This window comes from Poecilia mexicana, unplaced genomic scaffold, assembly GCF_051168715.1.
Source record: "Poecilia mexicana isolate PSO_F unplaced genomic scaffold, ASM5116871v1 scaffold_4, whole genome shotgun sequence".
Taxonomy (NCBI): Eukaryota; Metazoa; Chordata; class Actinopteri; order Cyprinodontiformes; family Poeciliidae; genus Poecilia; species Poecilia mexicana.
The window spans coordinates 9,654,211-9,677,383 of record NW_028263373.1 but is presented as its reverse complement, the minus strand read 5'-3'; the positions used below and the strand labels follow the sequence as shown (position 1 = coordinate 9,677,383).

At 38.6% G+C, this 23,173-nt stretch overlaps 2 protein-coding genes across 2 annotated transcripts; both read right to left on the bottom strand.

Annotated features, from left to right (window-relative positions):
* Positions 1-712: 712 nt before the first annotated feature.
* Positions 713-11,535, bottom strand: nfil3-4 (nuclear factor, interleukin 3 regulated, member 4). Its single transcript, XM_014971899.2, has 2 exons — positions 11,039-11,535; positions 713-2,143 (listed from the first exon to the last, which is right to left on the bottom strand). The coding sequence occupies exon 2, from the start codon at positions 2,110-2,112 to the stop codon at positions 1,375-1,377; it is 738 nt and encodes a 245-aa protein (XP_014827385.2). The 5' UTR covers positions 2,113-2,143; positions 11,039-11,535; the 3' UTR covers positions 713-1,374.
* A 2,703-nt stretch (positions 11,536-14,238) lies between these two features.
* Positions 14,239-17,488, bottom strand: LOC106906572 (uncharacterized). Its single transcript, XM_014971900.2, has 2 exons — positions 15,910-17,488; positions 14,239-15,390 (listed from the first exon to the last, which is right to left on the bottom strand). The coding sequence occupies exon 2, from the start codon at positions 15,384-15,386 to the stop codon at positions 14,322-14,324; it is 1,065 nt and encodes a 354-aa protein (XP_014827386.2). The 5' UTR covers positions 15,387-15,390; positions 15,910-17,488; the 3' UTR covers positions 14,239-14,321.
* Between the last annotated feature and the right edge of the window lie 5,685 nt (positions 17,489-23,173).

The following is a 23,173-nucleotide window of genomic DNA, read 5'->3' as shown; positions in this document are numbered from 1 at the left end:
TACAGCTAATGATGCATTGAATTTATGACCACATTTTAAAACAGATTTACCCTACAGAGCGTTTTCCTAAAGTAGGCTCGTGTCCTCCAGTTGGCTCTGAGTCTCTGTGTGTAATTGAGCCAGCAGGACGGACTGCTTGCCTGGCCAGGAACAACGTTGTGTCAGGGTGAGAGCCAACAACCTGCTGCTTTCTGAGCTGCTGACGACTTAAAGCATTCAGCCAAGAGAAAGGATAGCTAAAGGAGAGGGCCATCGCTCCTTCTGCTGTTTTAGTGTTTTGGTCTTTGGTAGGTTAGGCTGCCATTATTAACACTCAGGTAAGACACTTCTAAAGTTGTCTCTGCTTAAGCAGTGGCTTAACAGCTCAACTTTCTGTTGGCGTGCTTAGAAATATAACTAGCTCCTTAAGCAAAGACATGTTTTGCTAGTATTCCCTGTGAGTATGGACCACACCGTAATCCTCATGTATCAAAGCACATTTTACAATCGGTATGATGTAAAAGTCTATTTTTCCAAGAAACTGAGTTTTTGTTTTTGTCAGCTTTAAGTCGTGTTCCTCAAAAATGAAAGAATAAACCCTGGAAATTAGTTGCACTTCATTAATTGAATCATTAAAATAAATTACATGAGATGATATACCAGGTTACTGAGATGAATCTGTGTTCATAAAGAAAATCAGCAGAATTTGGACAGTTATCAAACGACAAGTGTATGTATTTCACAGTTTTAAACGTCATTTATTTAAATCTTTACAGTACAAGGTCGTTCCTGTTCGTATCTTAATACTAAAACATTCAAACGCACTGTGGTAAAGGGGTTTGAAAAGAAGGCTAAATGTGCCCACACAAGAAAACCAAAGCTGTCAGTCATCATATTTTATTGTTTACAACCAAGAACACACCGCTGCCGTCAGTTTTGATCAACCTTTAGACATGTCAGATACGCTAACGCTGAAGCTACGTGGATAAATTTGGCCAGCTGATAGTTCCTTTAGATGGTTCACGGCTTATTTTATGCTGTGATGTGCAGTTATGGTATGTCTCGAACCACAACTATTTATAAAGACATTTTTAAATCTAAAGCACGTACAGACTGCAAAGCTGAAGATGCATGATGAGCATATCTTAACATTTACACACTTTTGGGAGGCATTATGTAGTGTGAATTGGCTTTTTCTTGAATATTGTGAGTCAGGAGAACATACTGGATCACACACTGCCGGATATGTTGAATGCTGTTACACCAAGGCTGCTGTTCTGTTTCTGCTTGGAGAAATTGGACCGTTTTTTTTGGCAACATTTCAAATGACAGAAATTTTAAATAAACTCGGTGACAAGTAGGTGCAACAGAAGTGAAATACTCCATTGGTTCTTGTCAGTCGGAGATGTATTGTCTTAGTGGAGAACTTTTGTCTTTCCTTGTGCTCGTTCTGTGATGTGGGACGGATCGGTACAGAACCCCGGGTACTTGCTGCTCCTCTTCTTCGTCAGAAGTGGCTCTGGTGGGGTAGGGCTTCGGGAGAGGAGCCCCAGGACAGGCAGGATAGGGTGGCAGCAGATTTCGAGGAAGAACAAGAGGTGCTAGGACACCAGATCCACTCGTGCCCGATCCGTTTAGGTAAGAATAGCCCCTCATTGTGTGAAGGGCATATGCAGGGATTAAAAATGGGTAAGAAGACTGGTGATTGGCCACAGAGGAAGAGTCTCTGGTGCTCCAGTAGGGATTCCCCTGCAGGGATTGGTTATAGGTGCTGGGTTGGACGCTGCTGTGGGAGTGGTGCTGCAGTTGGTTGCTTTGGCGACCTGTGTATGCCGTGGACTGAGCCAGGCCAAAATGTAGCTTGATGGCCATCAATTCAGCACTAAGCCTGGTGTTTTCTTCTTTCAGAGCCATGAGGTGAGACTCCAGCGCATAGTCATTTAACTTCCTCTTCTCCCGTGACCGCTTGGCTGCCTCGTTGTTCTTGCGACGCTTCTCCCAATAGAGGGCGTCCTTCTTTTCCTCGGGTATGAATTCCCTCTTGCGGCGAGGTCCTTTACGCACCAGGTCACTTTCACCGTGGAAAACTGTGCTGTCTTCACCTCTTTGGAAAGGGAGGGAAAGGGACTCCATGCTTAATGTAAAAGAAACACAAAGAAATGACCTAAAAGAAAAGAAAAAAAAGAAATAATTACTTGCAGAGATGCACAAATTTGTCACAAAAAAATCCTAGAGAGCTACGTGATAGAAATGTCAAAGTAAGCTGGCGCTCCGGATAAGCCTCTATGTTGGCCCTCCTCCCACAAACCGCACCCAGTCCCGTGACAAAGTCTTTTCTGCAGAAAACAGTAACTTTACCTTGTAACTTGACAAAATGGGAACTGAAAACAATTTGTCTAATCGAAGACGGTCTTGTGTCAGAAAAAATATATACACATAATATGACAAATAAAGATATACCTCAAATTTCAAATATTGATATTGCTGAATATGACAATGCTTTTGTACTCACTGGCTTTTAATACAGTAAGATATTAATTTGTTGAGTTTCTTTTATGATTATTTTTGCTTTTCTTTGATCTGTGTTGTACTGTGTTTGTGTTTTGTTTTAAGTTGGAGTTATTGTTTGTTGTTCTTAAATGTGTTATATCAATAAATTTGATTATATATAGAAGGGAATATGGTATTTCTGTTTTGGTTTCCTGCAGATTGCAATTGCAGACTTGGGAATCCTGATAAAAAATTGTGTAATAACGAAATTATTATATATTCTGTTACATTGTGTTATATTGTAGTTAGTTAATAATAATAAAAGAAACACTTTTATTTTCCTCAAATCTTTGTCCTGTATTTTTGTCATAATCATAATCAACTAACTGAAGTCAAATAATCAATGATAATTATTCAGTGATATATCAATAAAAAGCATTGTATCGGTTTTGGTATCAGCGATTCTAGTCCTGTATTTACTTGGTATCGGATCAACACCAAAATTCCCAGTGTCGCACACCCTTTATTAAAATGTCATGATCAACTTTCTGTAAAACCAAAGCTGATGTTTTTGACAGAGGGGATTTTCACACAATTTAAAACAGATCAGTCTCTGTGCTGTAATGTGGTCAAAAAAAGGTGGGAAGATTAAAGGTTTTGGTATTTAAAAAAGTAAATTTAAACAGAAACTGCCTTCTCAGTTACTTTTGTCAAAATTCCTATCATGTCTCTGTAAAGACATTTTATTGAAGACATTTGTTTATTTGATTTTTTAAAATTTTCTTGGTTGAGAGGAACATTGTGCATTCATGGCTATTTTGAACAGCACAAATGTCAGTGGACCCAATTACAGCTGAGGCTGATTTCCATTGTTTGTCCCCCCTGCCAGGTGTGCCATCTGGCCTCGGCTGAATAACTTAATATTAAAAAGAACAAACAAGGAAGATGACAGATAAAGGAAGAAAACATCAAGATATTTTATGCTATCTAGAAAATAGAATAAAGACAATACTCCAAGCTACTTGTCAAGTTCCATAGATAAACTTCACATACACACAATACCACAATTTTACAAAGTATATTGTAACCAAACCTCCCATAAAAACAAATACACACAGACAAACACACACACTATGCACACAAAGTAAGTTTTACTGACTATGTTCCCATATTTGGGTGGACACAAGCCACATCTTCAGCCGGTTTTTAAAATAATTATCAGTCGGACTTTCCCTGGCATCAATAACCAACAGACATGTTTCAACACTCACCACCCATGGCTGACAGAGCTGTCTGACCAAACTGTGATAATATTGTTCTCTACGACAATCTGCTGAAAGCTCTGATAATTCTCTACTCATGGAAATCATCCAGTACTTTGTTTATCATGCCTCCCCCATGAGATCATCAACATTTAAGAAACTAAGCTTAGGAAGAATTTTACAAAAACTTCCTGATAAGTTTTGATAAGAAATTGATAAGAGATTATAAAGTGCCTTCAGTGCCCTCTTACATTTTAACTTTGTGCATTTTAGTGCAGAAATACATGCAATCGACCAGCTGCTTGAACAATAATCTATGTGCACCAAAATTATTGAGTGTGAAAATGACCTCATTGCGTTTAGGTGCAGGATTATGCACCAGAAGTTGGAGGTGTCGGCATATCTTAGATTTAGAACTACAGCACAATAAACTACAGATGCGATTATGCAGAAAAAGCTCTTTGGTTTTGCTGAAATCAAGATTATGAATCAGATTCAAGCTTCAGCATCTGCAGCAGTATTTTCCCACAGCATGCACAAGACAAATGTCTACCTCTTACTGACGAGTCACCCAAATAAACAACAGAAAATAAAAAGATCAGTTCATTTGAATGCTGCAGTTAGTGGTATGCCACCATGTCCATATTAAAAACCACCACTGTGTCTCGTAATGTTATGACAGACATTGGTAAATAAATAAAAAAAGAATTCATATTTTTATAGACAAAACCTTAATAGGTTGAGAAAATAAACTCACCATGAATTTAGAAGTGTACTGCGGTTTATCTTCTAATTCAATTAGTTCCACAGAATCTCATTCTACAAAAACCTTCAAAACTGTGCATGCTTATTCTTAAAGTAGAACAGAGCTGACGTTTTTTCAGCTCTTAACACCTGCCACCACTACGGAGGTGCAGTCGCTGTACCTAAGCTCTGTCACTCAAAATCAACCTCTTCTGCTACCCTGACCCATTCTCACCTCCTACCTGTCTAGACCACTTGAAAAAATGTGACAGGAAACAGAAACTACTTCTTTCCTTACTTCTACTTTCCAAGTGTCAAAGGTTTATCGTAATTCTGGCTGCATCACTTGTGACCAACATTAAAGTCGGAGTTATTCTAAAGAAGTAATTAAAGCATTTTAGGATTGTTGAAGCGCGTCACGCCTTCAAACCTGAAACAAAACATTTGCGAGATGCAAAGGTCGCATTACGTGGTGAAACAATTAGAAAAGGTTGCATGGGATTAACATATTGTAAGAGACGTTTATTACTCCACAACATCAGCTGGTGAACAAAAGGGGCCCGACAACAGAGGTTTTAGGAGTCCTGCATGAAATCTTCATTTACTCAAATTTATGAACAATGGACACAAAGTAGGATTGCCAAACAAGACACATACAATCCACTTCCAGTAGCCACAAAGTTTTTGAGGAATCCAGAAAACTGCATATGAAATAGTGTGATTGCTGAGTTTGACCATAGGAGCAGACCCAGTTAAGAAAATATCTTAGGTATGCCTGCACATTTTTTTTTTAATTCTTACTTGATCTCTCCTTATATTTCCATGGTCTTTCACAAAGCTTTGTAGCCTGCTTTCTGCTTGTCAGTGGGATTTTATAGGTTTCAGGTTGACCCTTAAGAAGAAAATAATACCAATTTCTTGCAAATTCTTGGTCATTAACATAAATTCAGGTGTGGCTTCGAGGGAAACCTTGCAAGATGAGTAGACATGTTAAAACCACAGAGTTCACACTCCCTTGCGTGCGATCACATAAATATTTCTTCATACAACACCGTTACACATGTACCTTTTAGCCTATCTGCTTTTCTCACACCTTTATACTTATAAAGTCATTTCAATCTAACATCATGGTCTCATTTTGTGCTTGCAGCTAAATGTGACACTTCTTGATGGAAGCTGTCACTCAGGATGTCACACATAGGCGCTCTCTTGGGAAGAAAGTATAGCAAAGTGCTACTTCAAATTGAAAGGCAGTGTTTATTTTCAAACTACGTTTTTCTTAAAATTATTTCAGTTTTGCTTTCTTGGCCGTTTTGCTCACCTTCTTGTTGTGAATTTGCATGCAAGTGTAACGCAGTGGCAGATGCATCAAAGCTCAGAGTTTAAAAGGGGCCCAGTCAAGCACCCTGTGTGTGGTAGCGAGAAAACACATCGGGTTAAAAATATTCAAACCTATGCCCAGCAACACTGCATACCCTGTGTGTGTGAGATACTGCACACCTGCATACACACTACTTGTGTGGGGCACTGACTGTTGTATATTTAAAAAGCAGCAACAGGAAAAGCGAGAACAATAATCACTCAGGGAGACACAGATGAAGAGAATATAGAAAAAAAAGGGTTCCTGAGTGAAATCTCTCTTGAGGTCGAGCCTGCTCACCACCCCTGCTGCACCTGTTTCTTATTGACTAATTATAGCCACCCTGCTTTTTAGTAAGGAACTTTCAAACTTCTTCTTTTGGCGTCTATCTGTTTTCATGCAGTCCGCCATCTGTTGTTGTGTTGCTCTGCGAGCTGCCAGTCGTTGCTAAAATAACCTCTCATAGAAAAGCATTAGTCCCTCTCTTTGAAACGGCTCTTCACCTAATTACGCCCTGTGTGCGTTTGTTTTCAACCGTCATCGGTAAAATTCAAGTGAATTACTCCACGCAGCTCGACCTCAATGATTTGTTCCCTTCGTTTACGGGCATCGCTGGCGACGGCTAATAGCGTTTATCCACAAATGTTATGTCTATGAATTATTTCCTTGGTTTGTAAAGTTTTCATATTTCAGATTTATTCAAGTCCCTAGTGGGCAATTAATGTTACAGCAAGTAGGTGGATATAAAAAGACATAAAAAAACTAATAGATAAAGTTTCAAAAGTTAACAAGTAAAAAAAGAACAATCAAACATACCAAAAAGACATCAAGTATAAAACAATATATAAATGGAAGAGCGCAGCAATGTATATCATTGTCGACTGACGGTTGCTACAAACATCAATGATGTATGAAATGGATTCAACCAGCAGTCAGGGATGAGTCCTCTATCTACCTTGTCCTGGATTAAAAAAGAAAAACTGCCACAGGAACAAAGGAATACATGTTCCTTGTACTTGTACATGTTGCTTTTCATGCAGAGACGTCGGAGCCAAAGGCAGAAACTGGAACTCAGCATTTAAAGGGTGAGAGCGGTCAGCAAGACCGACTACAGTTTTCCTGATGATCTATTAAACACTTCTATAAATGTGCATTATCCAACTCCTAAGATCTTATTACGTTGCTCTCCTAAGTGCATTTTTGACCTAATACTGACATCTCCAAATCAACAGAGGAGAGAAAATGTCAGCACAGATTGAATGTATGATCTATAATGTAGGGTAAAAAGGGGCCTGACAGTGGAGCCTTGAGGAAACCTGTATGCAATCTTTGTTTTTCAGTTTCATTTTTCAGGCCTGTTTTTCAGTTTACACAAAATATTCTAACAAAACAGGGGTTTTTGTTGTGTGTAAAAGCTTAATCCCACTTATTTTACATTCAGATTTATCTTACATGTAGAAAAAAAACAGCTGTCCTTGATAGTAACTTTTTTACAGCTCTTAAACCAGTCAGAGTTTGTTGTTGTTATTACAGGATGACTAATTATTTTTAAAATCTACTTTACAAACTAATTATCTCATATGCTAACTGGACATTCTTAATTTGTCTTTAATACTGCAGCTTCCTTGGTATTAACCATGAAAACTTTGCCACATGCGCCCACACACTCAAAGTTCATAAACAGACACAAACGGCCTTCACTATAAAATGATGATGAAATGATGACAAAGTTGCTAAACAAAATTCTGCTAAAAAAATCGCAAGAGATGAAATTTGGAAAAAATAAACTGAATGGCACACCATACAAAGAGAAAGAATTCATTTAATAAAGTTTGATCTAATTTGTAGCAACACGTACAGCGTGTCCAAAGCAAACCAGATGAAGAGTATTGTGATTACGCCGATGGTGAAACACAGAGAGGGTACCGTCATGCTGTGGGATAAATATTCTGTAAAACTGGCAGGAAGGGTCACTTATTTAAGTAGAAGCATCAAATACGGCAAACATAAAACTTTTAACTTACGAAGATTAAAGTCAAGTCAGTTTATCAAATCTGGCTTAAAAGATTCAAGAAGAGTTTTTAATCTACTTTTAAAGACAAGAGGCCCATCACTGATCCACAGGGAATGCGCTCCGTTTCATCGGACCACAAAAGCCAGCTTCCCCTGATGACGGCAAACGGGTAAAACGAACAGCCTTGAACGCCTGAGTAAGCTACATAGCATAAATACAATCCTGATGGCGCAGTGCTCGCCCCCTCCTCTGTCTTTCTTATTCCAGGCTGCTGTGGACGGCTATTTCCTGCTGGGTGGGTTTAGGCTTTCTTACGGTTTCTGCTCTTCTCATCTTTATCTTCAGAAAGTATTTAATGACAGGAACTGTGGGTACAACTTAAGGGGAACACTGAATTTCAAAATATGTGGCGTCCAAACAACTATGAAAAGATTTTGTATGACCGTAGCTCGGGCCAAACAATGGAGAGTAGGGCTGTGTATGGAACTAAAACAATGTCCAAACATCAACCAGTCTAAAAAATAAATAAAAGCTATGTTACTCATGTTGTGTAGGGAAGAAGGAAATAAACACAAATATGAGATTTTTCCTTACTTCCTTCTGCGTTACTATTATCTTTATTGGTAGTTTATTACTGTTATCTTACTAACACTGTTATCATAATTTTTCTTCCTCTCTGCTTTTCTAAACTTTATTTTTTCTTATATAACAGATTTAGAAGAATGTACAGGTGTACACTGGCAAGGAGTTGGTAATTTTTCTGATGCTGTATGTCCGGTTGTTATTTACAATTGTCATTATTATTATTATTATTATTATTATTATTATTATTATTATTATTATTATTATTATTATTATTATTATTATTATTATTATTATTATTATTATCAGTAGATTTTCTTGTCTTGTTATGAGTTAGTTTTTAACTATTTTGTTTATGTAATGCAATTTATTTGTTGGCTCTTTAGCACAGTATATTGAACAGGCACATGATATTATTACAAGGTTTTAATTTTTTTTTTTGGATAAATATTGAGTTGGTAGGTAATATATTTCATTAAATTGAGATAAGGGGTAGTAAATATGTGTTCATTTCTTCCTGGTCCTCTTCAAATGGAAAAATGGTGGTAAACAAATTATGATATTCTCTGTTATGTATACACGTCTTCCCTGCTTGTTTTCTTGTTTTTAAAAACCTGTTTGACATAAATAAATCAATTCAAATTGATTTCATTTAACACATTTTTCACGAATACCTACTCCACAGTACTGCCCCCATGGTCAGGCTTTGCTGTTAAAATCCAATGTTATTGTTTTGCTCTGGTTGCTCAACAGGTATTCCTTGTTGAATTTAGATGAAGGAACGACTACACAAACACACACACACACACACACACACACACACACACCCACACACACACACACCCACACACACACACACACACACCTGTCCATACTCAGGAATCCATACAAATCATCCAAAAGGTTATAGGTCATACGAACAGCTTCATATCTAACAAGTGCAACTTGCCCACTTTGATGCTAGATGCAGACCCTAAAACCAATCAAACAATTTTTATGCCATGTCTAGATATTTTTTATGTAGAGCAAAGCTGCATGTAGTCAAACAGATTATCTATGTGGCATGCTTGTTTATGGTGACATGATGTGAAAAGAAAGCTTTAGGTAATTTTTGGACTGTTTCAGAAAAGGCTTGACTGCAACTTGTGAAGCAGGTACAAAGTTCGCTTTTGAATAAGTTCCGCATTTTTATCAGTAAATAAACACAAAAGCTTCTTTTTTACTTTTACATGCATTATTCATAGACTATAAGAGCTAAATAAAATTCAAAAGTATTCTGAAACAGTACAAAATAAAGAACACTTAAACACTAAATATTTATGTTTGCCAATCAGGAAGACAGAGAGTAGGTTTAACATTTGCTAAATTCAGTTTTATTGTCAGAGTAGATAGGAAATTAAGACCACACATGTGGATATCAGTAAAAGTACTTTATGAATCACTGACAAACCGTAGGAGTTGAGATTTCCCATTTGAAATGTTTTTTTTTTTTTATCTATAACGCTGCCACATTGAGACGAGCCTTTCTGCAGGGTCTTACATAACGGATGTGCCACTGAAGCGCAAAAATATATTAACAACATGTGAATGTTGCAGCTTCCTGCTTATTGCATTGCAATACTGTAAATACCATCTTGTCTAAGTCACTGATTTTCATCTTTTTCTGTATTTCACTGCATTCCAGAGTTGAACGTTTAGACTTCATAAGGAAGTGCACTTGAAAACGTCGCACAGACTAATTTAAGTTGGTGATCAGGAATCAGTACTTGTTTAATACACCTCAAACAATGTCACATTTTTAAAAAAAATTGACTGCTCTACATGCAGCAGCGAGTTAATTAATCAGGAAATAAATGCACTATCCACTACACTGATGCAGTAATTAATACGCTATCAGCAGTCATTTGTTAACTCTTTAATCAATAATTTATTCACACACTATTGTATAGTAAATTAAATTACTACTACATTGACATTGTTTTCACTTTTTTATCACTACATGAAACAATATAAGGGAAATTTTGCAGACGGAGATTATGTTTTGTTGAAATTCAAACGATCGTCACCGAATGCATCTGAAAGATCCACTCTGTACCGTTATAAAAGTTTTGTAAAAATTATTACATTCTTCTAAGCACTTTTCGAGAAAGTTGGTAAAAAAAAAAAAAAAGAAACAGGTTAAATAATTCAAAACTAAACAAAACGTCTCTGTGTTATTGTTTTATTTACTTAAAAACAAACACGTCGCTTATGCGTAATCTTTTTTTGTTAAGCACAGAGACACTTCCTTTCTTGAGAGCACTTGAATAATGAATAGTCACTTTTATGTAACACATTAACATAAGAAAATCCATTTTTATTTTGAAGATCCATTGTTATGAGTAACTTGACCCACTTAAAACCACTTTTGACTGAACATGAAAAAGAACTAATTTTCAATTTGCTGAGCTGACTCGGGTTTTCTCACCTTGTGTCAATAGAGTGAGATGCAATCACCACTATTTAATGCTCACAAACACATAAAAACATCTGATTATTTAGTCACTGACACTTTAACCATTTCCTTCCCCAAATGTGTGCCTTACATGAGCAGAACAGTGGCCTTACCTTCAGACTCCAAACTCCAGTGAGCCCAAGCTGCTGGTGAACCCGTGGCAGAGTCGTGGTCTCGCTAAGCATGAAAGTCTAAGTTAGACCCCCTAACTCTGCTGGTGAAACTCTAGCTCTCAGGTGAAAATGCTCATGAGAACCTGAGGGGATATCGCAGCCGCTCGCTTCTCACCTCTTTCTTTGCTTTCTCTTTGCCTTTGTCTTGTTTTCCTGTATTTAAGTCTGCCTGTCCACCTCTGTTGTCAAATGAAAAGCAACTGACTCCCCCCTTGATCATAAATGTGTTGTGGTATCAGTGGCTTGCCAACACATGGGGGTCTTCCCTCTGCAACACTGCTGCTGATTTTCAGATACAGTTCATGTATTGTAAGAGAAAACTGCATGAGTTCAATATTACGTTACTCTTCAGATAAGCACGTTGTCTCATCGCTCTGTAAAGTGCAGCTGTGTTCATGTTAATTTAGAAGCTCTGTCTGATAACTTCACACTTCAGATTCTGACCTGATTCGTCTCTCTTTTAAAATAAAAACCTCTAGAGTCGTGTCAGATGCAGCAGTAAAAGAGACGGTGTGGGGAACAAACCACGGGACTGACTTACTGAAGCACAATGGGGAGGAGAGAAAAAAAACTTAAGCGATGCTTTTTTACTGTAGTTTTAAATATCTTGTTAGCCTCAGATTCACCGAAAATACAGAAGTCGTAGGGAGTTATCAGCGAAGATGACAGTACATGTTTGCAAGTTTGCTTCTGCTTTTCGCAGCACACTTTGCTTACTTTAGAGGCTCAGCTGTGACAAGAGGACAACTCGCTGCAGAAGCTAGAGGTTTAACACTTTGAACATGCAGTGACCTTAGTCTTTCATTCTCTCCTTATATCTACGTATAGACAGTACTGCAGGTTTCACGTGAAATTCAACTTGCCAACAATGTAAACAATCACTTGGCATGGAGACGGTTCATTGTTTTGGTTGTTTCAGATTTAAGATTTAGGATGAAGTGAAACGTATAGATATGGAAGAACAACAATCTGTAAAATCCGTTCTCGTTTTCTCTTTTATGTAGACTGTGCACAGTGATAATACTTAGAAAATAACTCAAACCAAAGGATAACCATGATAGTGAATCTAAGTGAGGTATTAGAGTAGCTAAAATAATAAATACTTTCATAAAACATATTTTTCAGTTTCAATCTTTTAGCAAATTATAGTGAGAGGATTGAAACTCTATGGCTTGTACATAGATGTTATGTGAGAAAATTACATTTATAATTTTTGTAATTTCAAATGGAACAGGTTGCTTCAACAAGTTTGGGAATTTGACTCAGATTATTCAAATTAGTTTCATTCATTTATCTTCAAACCTAAATGAGTCTGGAAATGTAAAAACCATGATACTGAAAACTCAAGTGGTTTAATCATTAGCTTTGCAACGCTTCCATAGTAAGATTGTCACAGGACGATCAGCTTGTCACTATTTGTGTTGGAGCGCCCTCTGCTGGAACTTTCGTCGCTATTTCATGCCAAAGTTGGATTCCGCAGAAAGTGATCGATGATTAATGTCAATAAGTTGTTTTTGGACCTTCCTTTTCTTGTCATATTTGATTTAGAAACTAATGAAATGCTTTGATGTTGTGCAGTGTTTTGAGAAAATAGATTAACTTTCCCAAAACAGCAACGAAAAATCATGTTAGCAAAAAGTACTTTAAGTTCATTTTATGACGTATACTTCAGTATAAGCATAGCAAGCATGAAGTGTACTAGAAAATCTACTAATTTAACAATTCTTTTCACTAAATTGAGACATTTTAAAATGTATAAAAATGTATACTTTAAGTTTACTGCTATAAGATTTTTTTAAGCTTACCAAGTTATGCATTCAAGTACACTCGTCTTGTGTGCTATATGTGTTTCACATTTTACTTTACATGATTTGCATTCAGTCACCAAAATGTGTTCTTGTTGAAACTTAACCAGAACTCCATCAAGTCAAAAGTCCTGAGCATATTTTAAGACAATTAAATTATTACACATACTGTTTACTGTAAACCTTTAACCTCCAGCACACATGACCTCAAACATGTAAGTTTATAACGGGATGCCTCAAATCAAACCTCGCTGCGTGGAGAAAAACACATTCTGCAACCCTGAACGTTATTACATAATGGACCAAGACATTTTAAGTATCAGTAATTTGTGGGGAAAATGATTAAAAAGTTGCCAATAGTACAAATGCAAACTTTAGTATTAAAGTACGAGGTAAGTCTTAGACTTCTTTTCGTGCTTTTCAGTGTAAGCCAGGTGTTCTTCAGTAAATAAAATATAATTTATGAAAGCAAACTTCAAGTACACTACCTCGTTTTTTGGTATAAAATAAGCTTACTTGTAAGTACACTTGAATAAACTACTTTTTGTCAATGCCATACGATGAAGATACAAACACAAGATCCCAACTTAATCAAGAGGGCGGAGAGTTTAATTCTCATTAGATAGATGTTCATATTAAAATTCAACATGATCATGTTAGAAATGGAAAGAAATGACATTACTTCATTTTTTCTTTTCTTTTTTGTTTTAATTTTTTTTTCATTGTTGTCACTTTCTTTTCTCACTAGTTACTACAATATCTGAGTTTTTGATGGCTTAATTGCGTTTCCCTGCTTACATGAGGAAAGTTATTACCCAGGGGTGGAAGGTTTGATCGTTAAACTGTTGGGCTGAACGGTTGAGGGTTTGGTTTTCCAGTGAATCAAATCGTGCGGGGGAAACACGCAGTGGGGATAAAGGGGAACACCAACAAACATCCAGTTTCACTGGCGCAATATAGCGAAGTTTTTTTTTTTTTTTTCCTCACCACAGAAAAAAGGGTTAATAAAATAAAATGAAATGTAAATAAATCAAATAACCCCTCTACAAGCAAATGAAGCGACAATTTTTCGTTTTAATTCAACCAAAACAGATCAGAATGCCTCATGTTTATTTTTAATTAATGTTATAAATCGGTTGTGTAAAATTGAATAGCACCAGAACAGGAGCGCAACGGGTAACATAAATCCGTGAAACCTGAGAAAATCAGAGCTAATGTGTTTTTTTTATCTTAGAGAAACATGCACACACTAAATCTTTCAATGTAGTACAGTATCCCGTACGGGAATTTGTGCACCGGAAACCGGAAAATATTCATGCCGGTTGTCTTTGTCGCTTTTAAATCTTTTTTTTTTTTTTTTTTTTTTTGTCAAGTTGAGCTGCAGGTATCCACTCTTACTGCAGCCTCCTGGGTGTTTCTCATTGCTCCGTGTTGAGTCGGCTCATGAATCCCTTCTGGAGTTGTTCCTCCACGCCGACGCTCTGGCCCTGCCTCCCGTGTATGTGACCGGGCCGGCCGGGGTAGACGCTGGGCCTCTGCAGGTATGAGGAGCGCCACATCGCCGGGTGATTGAGACGGGGTACTACCCAGTTCTGGTGCGGATATGGGACGGTGGGGGCATGGTGGAGTGGGTCGAAAGGGGGCAGAAGCGATGCCAAGGCGGAGAGTGGCTGGGGAGGAGCGTCGGTAGAAATGGAGACGTCGTTGCTGCTGGAGGTGACCTGCCGCTGGGCGTCTGCGTCCCCCTCTGCTGGCCTGCAGACCCCCGCAGGTCCTCCATGGGAGAGGACTCTGGCGCCTGGCAGAGGCACGGGGCCTTGTGCGACAAAGTAATGATGACTTAGTGGGTTAAAAACGGGGCTAAAACAAGGAATCTTGCCCTCTAAGGGGTGCGCCACTGTTTCTTGTTGCCTCACAACAGAAACAGCAGCTGAGCTGCTCCCACCATTGCGCCAGAGTCCCGCCTGTAGAAAGGCAGGAGTGTGCGGAGACAAAGACAGAGTGGAAGCTAGCACGGATGTAGAGGATGCTGCACAGGAAGGAACAGCTTTGCCTTGTTCCAAACTCAGGTTAGTGTGGTACTGCAGGTTAAGGACCTGAGCCCGCAGCTGGGCGTTCTCCTCACTCAGGGCCAGCAGCTGGCCCTCCATCAGCAGGTCATTGATCCTCCGCTTCTCCCGGGACCGCTTGGCTGCCTCGTTGTTCTTGCGCCTCTTATCCCAGTAGGTGGCATCTTTCTTATCGGCGGGGATCATCTCCCTCTTGCGGCGTCTGACGGGACTCAGGTGACTTCGACATGCCCGCAAACGCACCAGGCGTCGTGCCAGCAGCGAGGGCCGCGTCACGGGGACCAGCCCCGGGTCCGGACCGGACTCCAGGAATCGACTGCTCTCCACCGAGGAGGAGGAGGAAGAGGAGGAGGAGGAGGAGGGCTGACAGGAGTCAGCCGACTCAGACACTTTAGGGCTCTTCGTGGTGAACATGGCGCTGATGGAGTTGAAGGAAAAATAGTCATTCACAGAGATTGTAAACAACTCCACTTTCTAATAGAGGAATAAGTGGTTCATAGATGAAAATAAGCATTTCCAAGCATTTCCTCTAAAATTACAATTTAAGCAAAAAAAAAAAACAAAAAAAAAAACCATTGGAAAACACAAACACACTTAATGATTTTTAAAAAAAAGTCATAATAAATTTATTTATTTTTGAATTGTGTTTGCATCTGGCTGTTCTGTAAGACCCTCATACTGTCCAACTTGAGATATTCATTTTCAACTAGGACAGTGAACGCACCATAACGCCAGTGAACCTGACCATTTCCTCCGATTTATTTTTCAATAAAAGACAACCAATGTCTTTTTTTTATATTATTATTATTTTTTAAGATACCTAAAACAACATAATGGTTCTATTTAAACATCCAGACAAAATCAGACTTGGTTAACTCTATTAAGAGTCTAAGAAGCACCTGAATCTGAATATCGAACAATTTTCAGAGACACTGACCTGAACCAGAGGATGGCACCTGGAGGATGATTTGGACCGATCGAGTTTCAAGAAGTCTGGAGTACTTTCGCGCACACACGCACACACACACACACATTCGCGCGCGCGCGCAGCGTCATACACAGTAGTCCACTTTGATAAGAAACTTCACTTTTTAAAACGACTTTATGGGTGCTGCGTGAACGCTCCGGAGAGAGTTGCGCCTGTAACTCTTCAGACTCGAGCGCAGCTGTGAAACACTCCGCTGCTGCTGCTGCGCATTCAGCCTCCCTGTGCGAGGCCAGCCAATCACGTCGTGTCACCACGCTGCCTGTGCGCATACTTCGCTGTGGGAGCCGATCAGGGAGGTATACGGTTGCGCTGTGGCCACGATTAAAGCAACAAGTGATGCTGAAATGAGTCTGGATGGATCGTTGTCCTAGTTATTGTTCTTGTAAAGTTGTTGGCCACCGATGGGGTTTTTTTTCTTTGTCATTTTCTTCTTTTTTTTTCTTTTTTTTTGCATATTAATGGGTCTGCGTTAAAAATTTTATGAAATAATGTGGCAAGTTATAGTTCACTTGAAGGGAATCTTTAATGCTCTCATGCACTTCACTGTTGGTATGCTGAAACTTAATGATTTTATTTTTAAAATTGTATTTAAGATTGAATTCAGCGCCCAGCGTCCCTGCAAGGATAAGTATAGTATGGAGTTCAGAAAACAGAATGTAGTACGATGCGATTATTTCAAAGCAAATAAAAAGAAAAAGTCCCAGTATAATGTATCTCCTATGTAGGGAACAAAAATCTGAAAAAAGAAAAAAAAAATCAAAATGTTGATGCTATGTTGAAATGACAGATGGACAAGTCTGTATAATTTTACTTTGAATTAAACTACAAGCAGTAGCTTCTCTCATTGGTGCACATTTTTGATTGACCTAAAACAATATGCTACATTTCTTGCTGTCGGTTACATCATCTACAGCAGGAGCATCAAACTCATTTTTATTTTGGGCCATATCAAAAATGTGAATGTTCTTAAAGGGCCGTTTGTGTCAGAATATATTGATAAAACCAATTAGACTGTTAAAATATCAATAAATAGCTATTTCACCAGGATTTTGTGATTGTTTTAGTGGCGTTTTTTTTTTTTTTCTTTTTTGCAAACAAAATCACAGATTTTGTGGCGCCAATTTAAAAATGTCTGTAAGAAATTTTTTATGATATGATGTTACATGTGACTTTTTTTATTACTGGCCGTATCAATTTCAGACTATAACTTAACATCCAGTAAGACTGAGGCAGCAATCACTTAAACTCCGTGTTTTTGACCAATTTTGAGAAAATTTGCGGTAAAGTTAGAAAAAATGTGGAGATTTGTTGATATTGTGTGGATTTTGCAGATTTGTGAAAAACTGAAAGGACTTATTGATGTAATTTGGAGTCTAGTGGGCCACATAAAAAGCTACAGCGAGCCAGATTTGGCCCCCGGGCCTTGTGTTTGACACATGTGATCTACACAGCATGTAAGCATGCAGCCATTCTTAATATTGACCTTTGCAAAATTGTTGAGTTTGAACAGACTGACATCTTGGCACTATTCAGCAACAACTCGTAAAGTTCTTTAGTAAATAGATCAACATAAAATAGAGCATATTTTAAACAAGAAACAAAAGACATATGCTGTTTTTTTTAACTATTTTTCCTCAAGGAATTTTTATAAAACAGTGACAAAGACAGACACTGTTGTGAAGATTAAAATAGGATTAGGTAATAAAACAAAATCCCAAGCTTTGGACGGCTCATGGATCACTGTTTAATATGTTAAATGAAAAGCAATGCCAGTAATGACTTGCAGTTATAAAGGCAGTGAAAAGTTCTTCTAACATCTCCCCTCACAGTGGGCCGAATGTAAGTGATTGCCACATTTTTCCCGTTTTTGTTCAGACATTTTTGAAAACCTTCCATCCTTTTTTCTTAGACTTCACAGTTAGACGTTGCTTTGTGTTTGTTAGCTCCAAATCAAATGTATTACAGACTGCGGGTGTCAAGTGGATACTTTTCCATGCAACTTTCCATGGTTCCATGTCAATATGTAAAGCAGTTGTTAGCAAGCATCATGTTTTCAGTAGTGTAGGTGTTCGCCACTAAACTATATGCGCACTGGCAGTGATAGCTAGCTTTCCAGCAGTGTGTTTCATTTCTGTACTGTTTGCATTGCTACAAGATGCCCACAAGATGATTCTCGGTCCATTGCTTGCAAGGTACTTTCATCATCTAGTACAGGATCCATAACTTCATCACTTGCATCCCTCATAACTTCTGATCATTTCATGTGTGAAGTTCCACACTTTGCAAAAATAATAGGTTAAAGCACATGTTTGTTTGTTTTTTACGTTTTAACAATTTTGACTGCTGTAAAACAAAATATATTTAAACTGAGGTCCTCCATCACCTCTGGCATAAAAAAAACACCCTTTCCCCTCCTAGTGGCATAACTGCAGTAAACAATGCCACTAAAATTGAAAACCACAATGCATTGTCCCAGCTCTGTCTTGTGCCGTTTACACTGAATCTTGTGGTATTACGAGCTTGGGGGCTGTCCAGATCATGTGGGAGGGGGAGGGGGGACGTTGCAGGGAGTGTTGGGGTTGGTTGGCTGGGGTGTTGTATCAGGTGTTTATAGAAAACTCCAGCAGATTTTTCAGTCTGACTCACTGTAACCACACAGGCCACATACAGCCTGGTTTCAACAGTTTGATTTCTTTTCTCTTTTGCACAGAAAATATATCTCTCAGATTTTTAAAGACACAGGCCCACAGCAGGCTTGACGAATTTTGTGTGTGATGAGTTTGTTCCCTTGTAGAAGTGGAAAATTACAGAACAAGAGCTGAGAGTCCGTGACGATATTGCCGCAAGGCCAACACTGAGCGATGGAAATTTACCCCTCTTCTGTATGTAATGCTAGGGTGAAAAGAGAATAAAAAGGTGCACTTCAGGAGTACTTTGCTGTGTTACTCAGTACTACTGAGCTGATCTATTTCAGGATGTTTAATTGACAATGTGGAAAACAAAAGCTCAGAAACCTTTGTGGTGGTGGGTCTGCATGCAACACCCACATCCTGACTGCATGTTGCACTTTATTTCTTCATCTGGATTACTGATCACGAGCCATATATGTTTATATATATTTATAGACATACAGCGAATATACCACCAGTTATTTCCCACAGATTAACATACAATAGCTCGGTGTCATCATACAGACACTCGTTCATCAAAAGTCTTTACACTAACTGATGAATCGTTGGCAAAATATATCCTGGTTTAAACAACGGTACTTATTTTACATTGATATGTTAAAGTTTGCCATTGCATGTAATGCTACAAATATGGTAAAATGACTGCAATCTGAGAGCCAATCAGTATCTAGAAAACGTGGAATAATAATTATCCTGTTCCTCAGCGAAGAACTTCTGCAGCTCCTCTAAAGTTGACCTCTTTGAGTCTGTTGTGACTTTTTGCTGAAGCAGTCCAGCATTCTACTCAGATTCATCATCTTGCTCACAGGTAGACCACATGTTTGGTTTTTTTTGTTTTTTTTTATTATTGCCTTTCTTCATTCCTTCCGTTTTGACTAATTTCCTGCCATTAAAACCATCCAAACCGTTTGTGGTTCCCCCTTTGGTCCTGCTATGCTGAAAAGATCAAACCTGTTGACGTGCTGTTGTGGGCCCGTCAACGTTCTGGGTAAACAAATGCCCTGAAACACAGAACGGGGACTTAAAGGAACCCTCATTCACAACAGCATTGCGAGAATAAAGATGCTAAAGATCTCTCTTCAAATTAAAGCTTTACTGGATTCATCGCTTCAGTATTTAAGCATCAATTCTGAAGGAGGAAATAAAAATCTAAAGTCTAAGACAACGCCAAGTGTTCGGCGTCATAAAAATCAAATACCCTGCATGCTGCCGACTTCACCATCCATTGGATGTCAGTGGATGTTGAGTTAATAAAACATCAAGCTTAAGTTCAGTAAAACAACTGCAACAGTAATTTGAAGTATGAAAAATTAGGATACGATTAACCAATTTTTGAACACCAAATGTGGAAGAATCCTGGTTATTTTACATTATAGTCTGGGTGTGTGTTGAGCCATACATTCCTTTAGCTGTCAGGGTAATATTTGGGTAAATAACATTGTCAGGTAAATATGTTGCAATATTTGCAACATATTTCTGCATATTATCACTGTGCCATTACCAACTTATCCTGATCTGTGTTTGGGCTGCTTTCATCCTGCTGAGCGCTTAAAAATATTGGCTTCATTCAATTATTTATCTTCAACCATTAGTGTACATCCCAACCCAGACATCCATTTCATGGCGTCTTTTATTTATTTACACTCATGACTTTGATTGACCATTACGTGTGGCGTCAGGATAAAAACAAGAAATGATTTTTAGCTTTGTCATGTCATGCAGACTGAATTGAGTTTTTCTTTTGAGCACGTACGGTGGGATTAAGTCACTCACATCTCAATAGCTCGATCGCGCTTGTTTGTAAGATGGTCTGACCTTCTTTTTCAGTGGTTTTTCTCTGGTAACTTGTCACAGTTTAGACAAGACTTATGTCATCTGTTAACCTAGATCTCTCCAAGAACAAGCAGCCTGTTACCATACATAACGTGTCAAGCAGTCAGTCCATTTATCTGTTCATTAATACTCAAATATTGGCTCTCTTAACATGTTTTGACAACTTTTTTGTTTGTTTACAACGATTGCTCAATTTTACCCTACGTTTGCCTCACTAAGTAGTGCCTTCTGTACACTCCAGGAAAACAATTGTTCTTAAAAAACATTTAAAGAAAAAAAAATACTTTAAAATTAAAATAAAAGGTTATTTTAAGCCATACAGCATTTAGAGGAAAAGGTAAAAACATCTTGCACATTTTATAATTTTCAAAACACTTTTGAATGTATTTATTTATTTTATTTTAACTTTAAAAAAAGACAACACAAACTAATTTGTGTATTTTTATTTTGTTTTTGCTTGCATTGTTTCCTGCCATAAATTTTGCACAGTCCAGTCAGAATCGGTAGACATCCCTCTTCAGTGTGGATGTTACTAGAAGCAAAAGCCCTCCTCAGGGGCTTTTGAGGAAGACTCGAAAGCCTTTTTCACAAAATGTTTCCATTGAAAACCTGCAAAGTAGATGTTTCTGACTTCCTTCTGCCCATTCACGGATCCCAAGTGGAGAAGGCGATAGCCCACACAGCTGTGAGTTTTCAATGTACCTGGAAGTGGAACTACAGGAGCTGTCATGCTACATCGACATCAGCACTGTAGATTAATTCAGTATCATAAACTTCTCATAGAATTATTTTAAAAACCATAATAGGGGTTGAAAGCAGCAAAAGATTCAAACTTTAATAATTTATTTAACTTTCTATCGCATGTATGCATAAACCGTGCATCATTGCCACGTCACTCCTTCGACCCTAACAGCTGGCTTGTCCCTATGCATTTTGGCCAGTGAGATGTGAGTGTAAAAGACGTCAGCTGAAGGAGGCTAAGTCTTCTATTTTTTTGTGCCAATGGGACGTTTCAAAAGTAAGTTAGATGAAGTACAAAAAAATAAGAAGTTGTTTAAAAGGAAACAATATTTTGTGTGGCATTTAGAGATGTGTCGATGATTCAATCAGGCAACAAGAAAGAATGAGAACATCAATATAGCATTATAAGCACAGACTAAAATTTGACAACCGTGATAATTAAGCTTTTTAAAGGAAATCCATCCATCCATCCATCTTCTGCTTATCCGGGGGCGAGTCGTGGGGGTAGGGAGGCCCAGACTTCTCTCCCCCCCCACCAGCTTGTTCCAGCTCCTCCAGGGGAATCCTAAGGCGTTCCCAGGCCAGCCGAGAGACATCGTCCCTCCAGCGTGTCCTGGGCCCTCATCCCGGTGTGAGAGGCCCCGGTTAAAGGAAATAGTTAGTAAAATGATTTCATAATCTCTGCTCCGGATAGAAGTAAACAGCAAACGGTCACAGCAGGAAGGCTGTGCGGGAACAAATGTTTATGCCGCTCCTACGTCATCTGACGTTGTTACTAAAGAAAAAAGTGTCCAAGAATCGTAATAGATCAAAGCTGTGGAAAGACTGATGATCGGAAAACATCCATTCTAAATCTATTGTTATCAATATATCTTAATCCTATTCCTCTCATTTTCAGATAGATACCACACTTAGTCATAAACCTACAGCAGAGCCTCGAAACTGATTTCTTAATTCTAACCTGCTGATGTTCACCCACAAATTTCATTTAAGAAAACTCTTCCCGCAGGTGACTCATCAGTGGCGGTTAGTCAGATCACCTTGTTCCTGTAAACTTTGATGTTATGTTACCCCCACTCCGCACACATAAAAACTCCCACCTTACCTATGATCTACTTTGTGCAAACGGCTCTCTGTTCTCATTCGTTTCATCTTAACCTACATGACATGAGTGCGCTAGCCATGTCGCTTGCAGCTTTCGTCCGTGACCCCGTTGAAGAAGGTCATTCGAGTGATTGATGAGGTTGACGTCTGCAGGAATGTTTCTTTTTTCCTTAACTTACAGCTGAGCTGCTAACCACTTTTTACAGGAAGCCCAGCCTCAGAGCGAGTGGAGGATGTCGCTTCTTTGCTCGCGACTGCAGTGGGAGCTGTGAGTGGTGTCACACGACAAGCTAACAGTGGCAATATATGCAAACCCTGAGAACAAGAAGCACTGTGCAGCTTCCCACAGGCTGAGCTTTTTTTCACACTCGCAGTATTTGAAGAAACAGCGACTCTGAATGCAGGCCCTGAAGATCTTGAACCGGGCCACCTTGCATACGAACGCCAGCTGTGTTTGTGTTTGTCACAGCCATCTTGGCCCACTTTTGAGAAGTCACTACTAAGAACAGCGCTCACCGGTCAAATCATCTTTCCGTTTAGAAAAAAAAAAAAAAACGATTAAGGTCTCCTGTTTTTGTGATGTTTAGTAATATTTCGTCACCAAGACGTTTTCATACGCAGAAGGAAAACTGGAACCAACGGACATGGTGAAAAGCTGTCAAAATGTTTGCTAAAAAATGACCGACTATGATTAAGCAATGACAAAATAAATTTACTTGCGGATGACACATTGGCTGACTTAATTCAAGAAGTAATTATGGTCTATTATGGTATATTAAGACAAGCAGCATCCTGGCTACTGTAGAGGAAAATGTAATCTTAAAGCCACATCATCTTTAACAGGC

Coding starts and splice junctions, on each gene's coding strand:
- nfil3-4 (XM_014971899.2), bottom strand. CDS start 2,112: ATGGAGTCCCTTTCCCTCCCTTTCCAAAGAGGTGAAGACAGCACAGTT.
- LOC106906572 (XM_014971900.2), bottom strand. CDS start 15,386: ATGTTCACCACGAAGAGCCCTAAAGTGTCTGAGTCGGCTGACTCCTGT.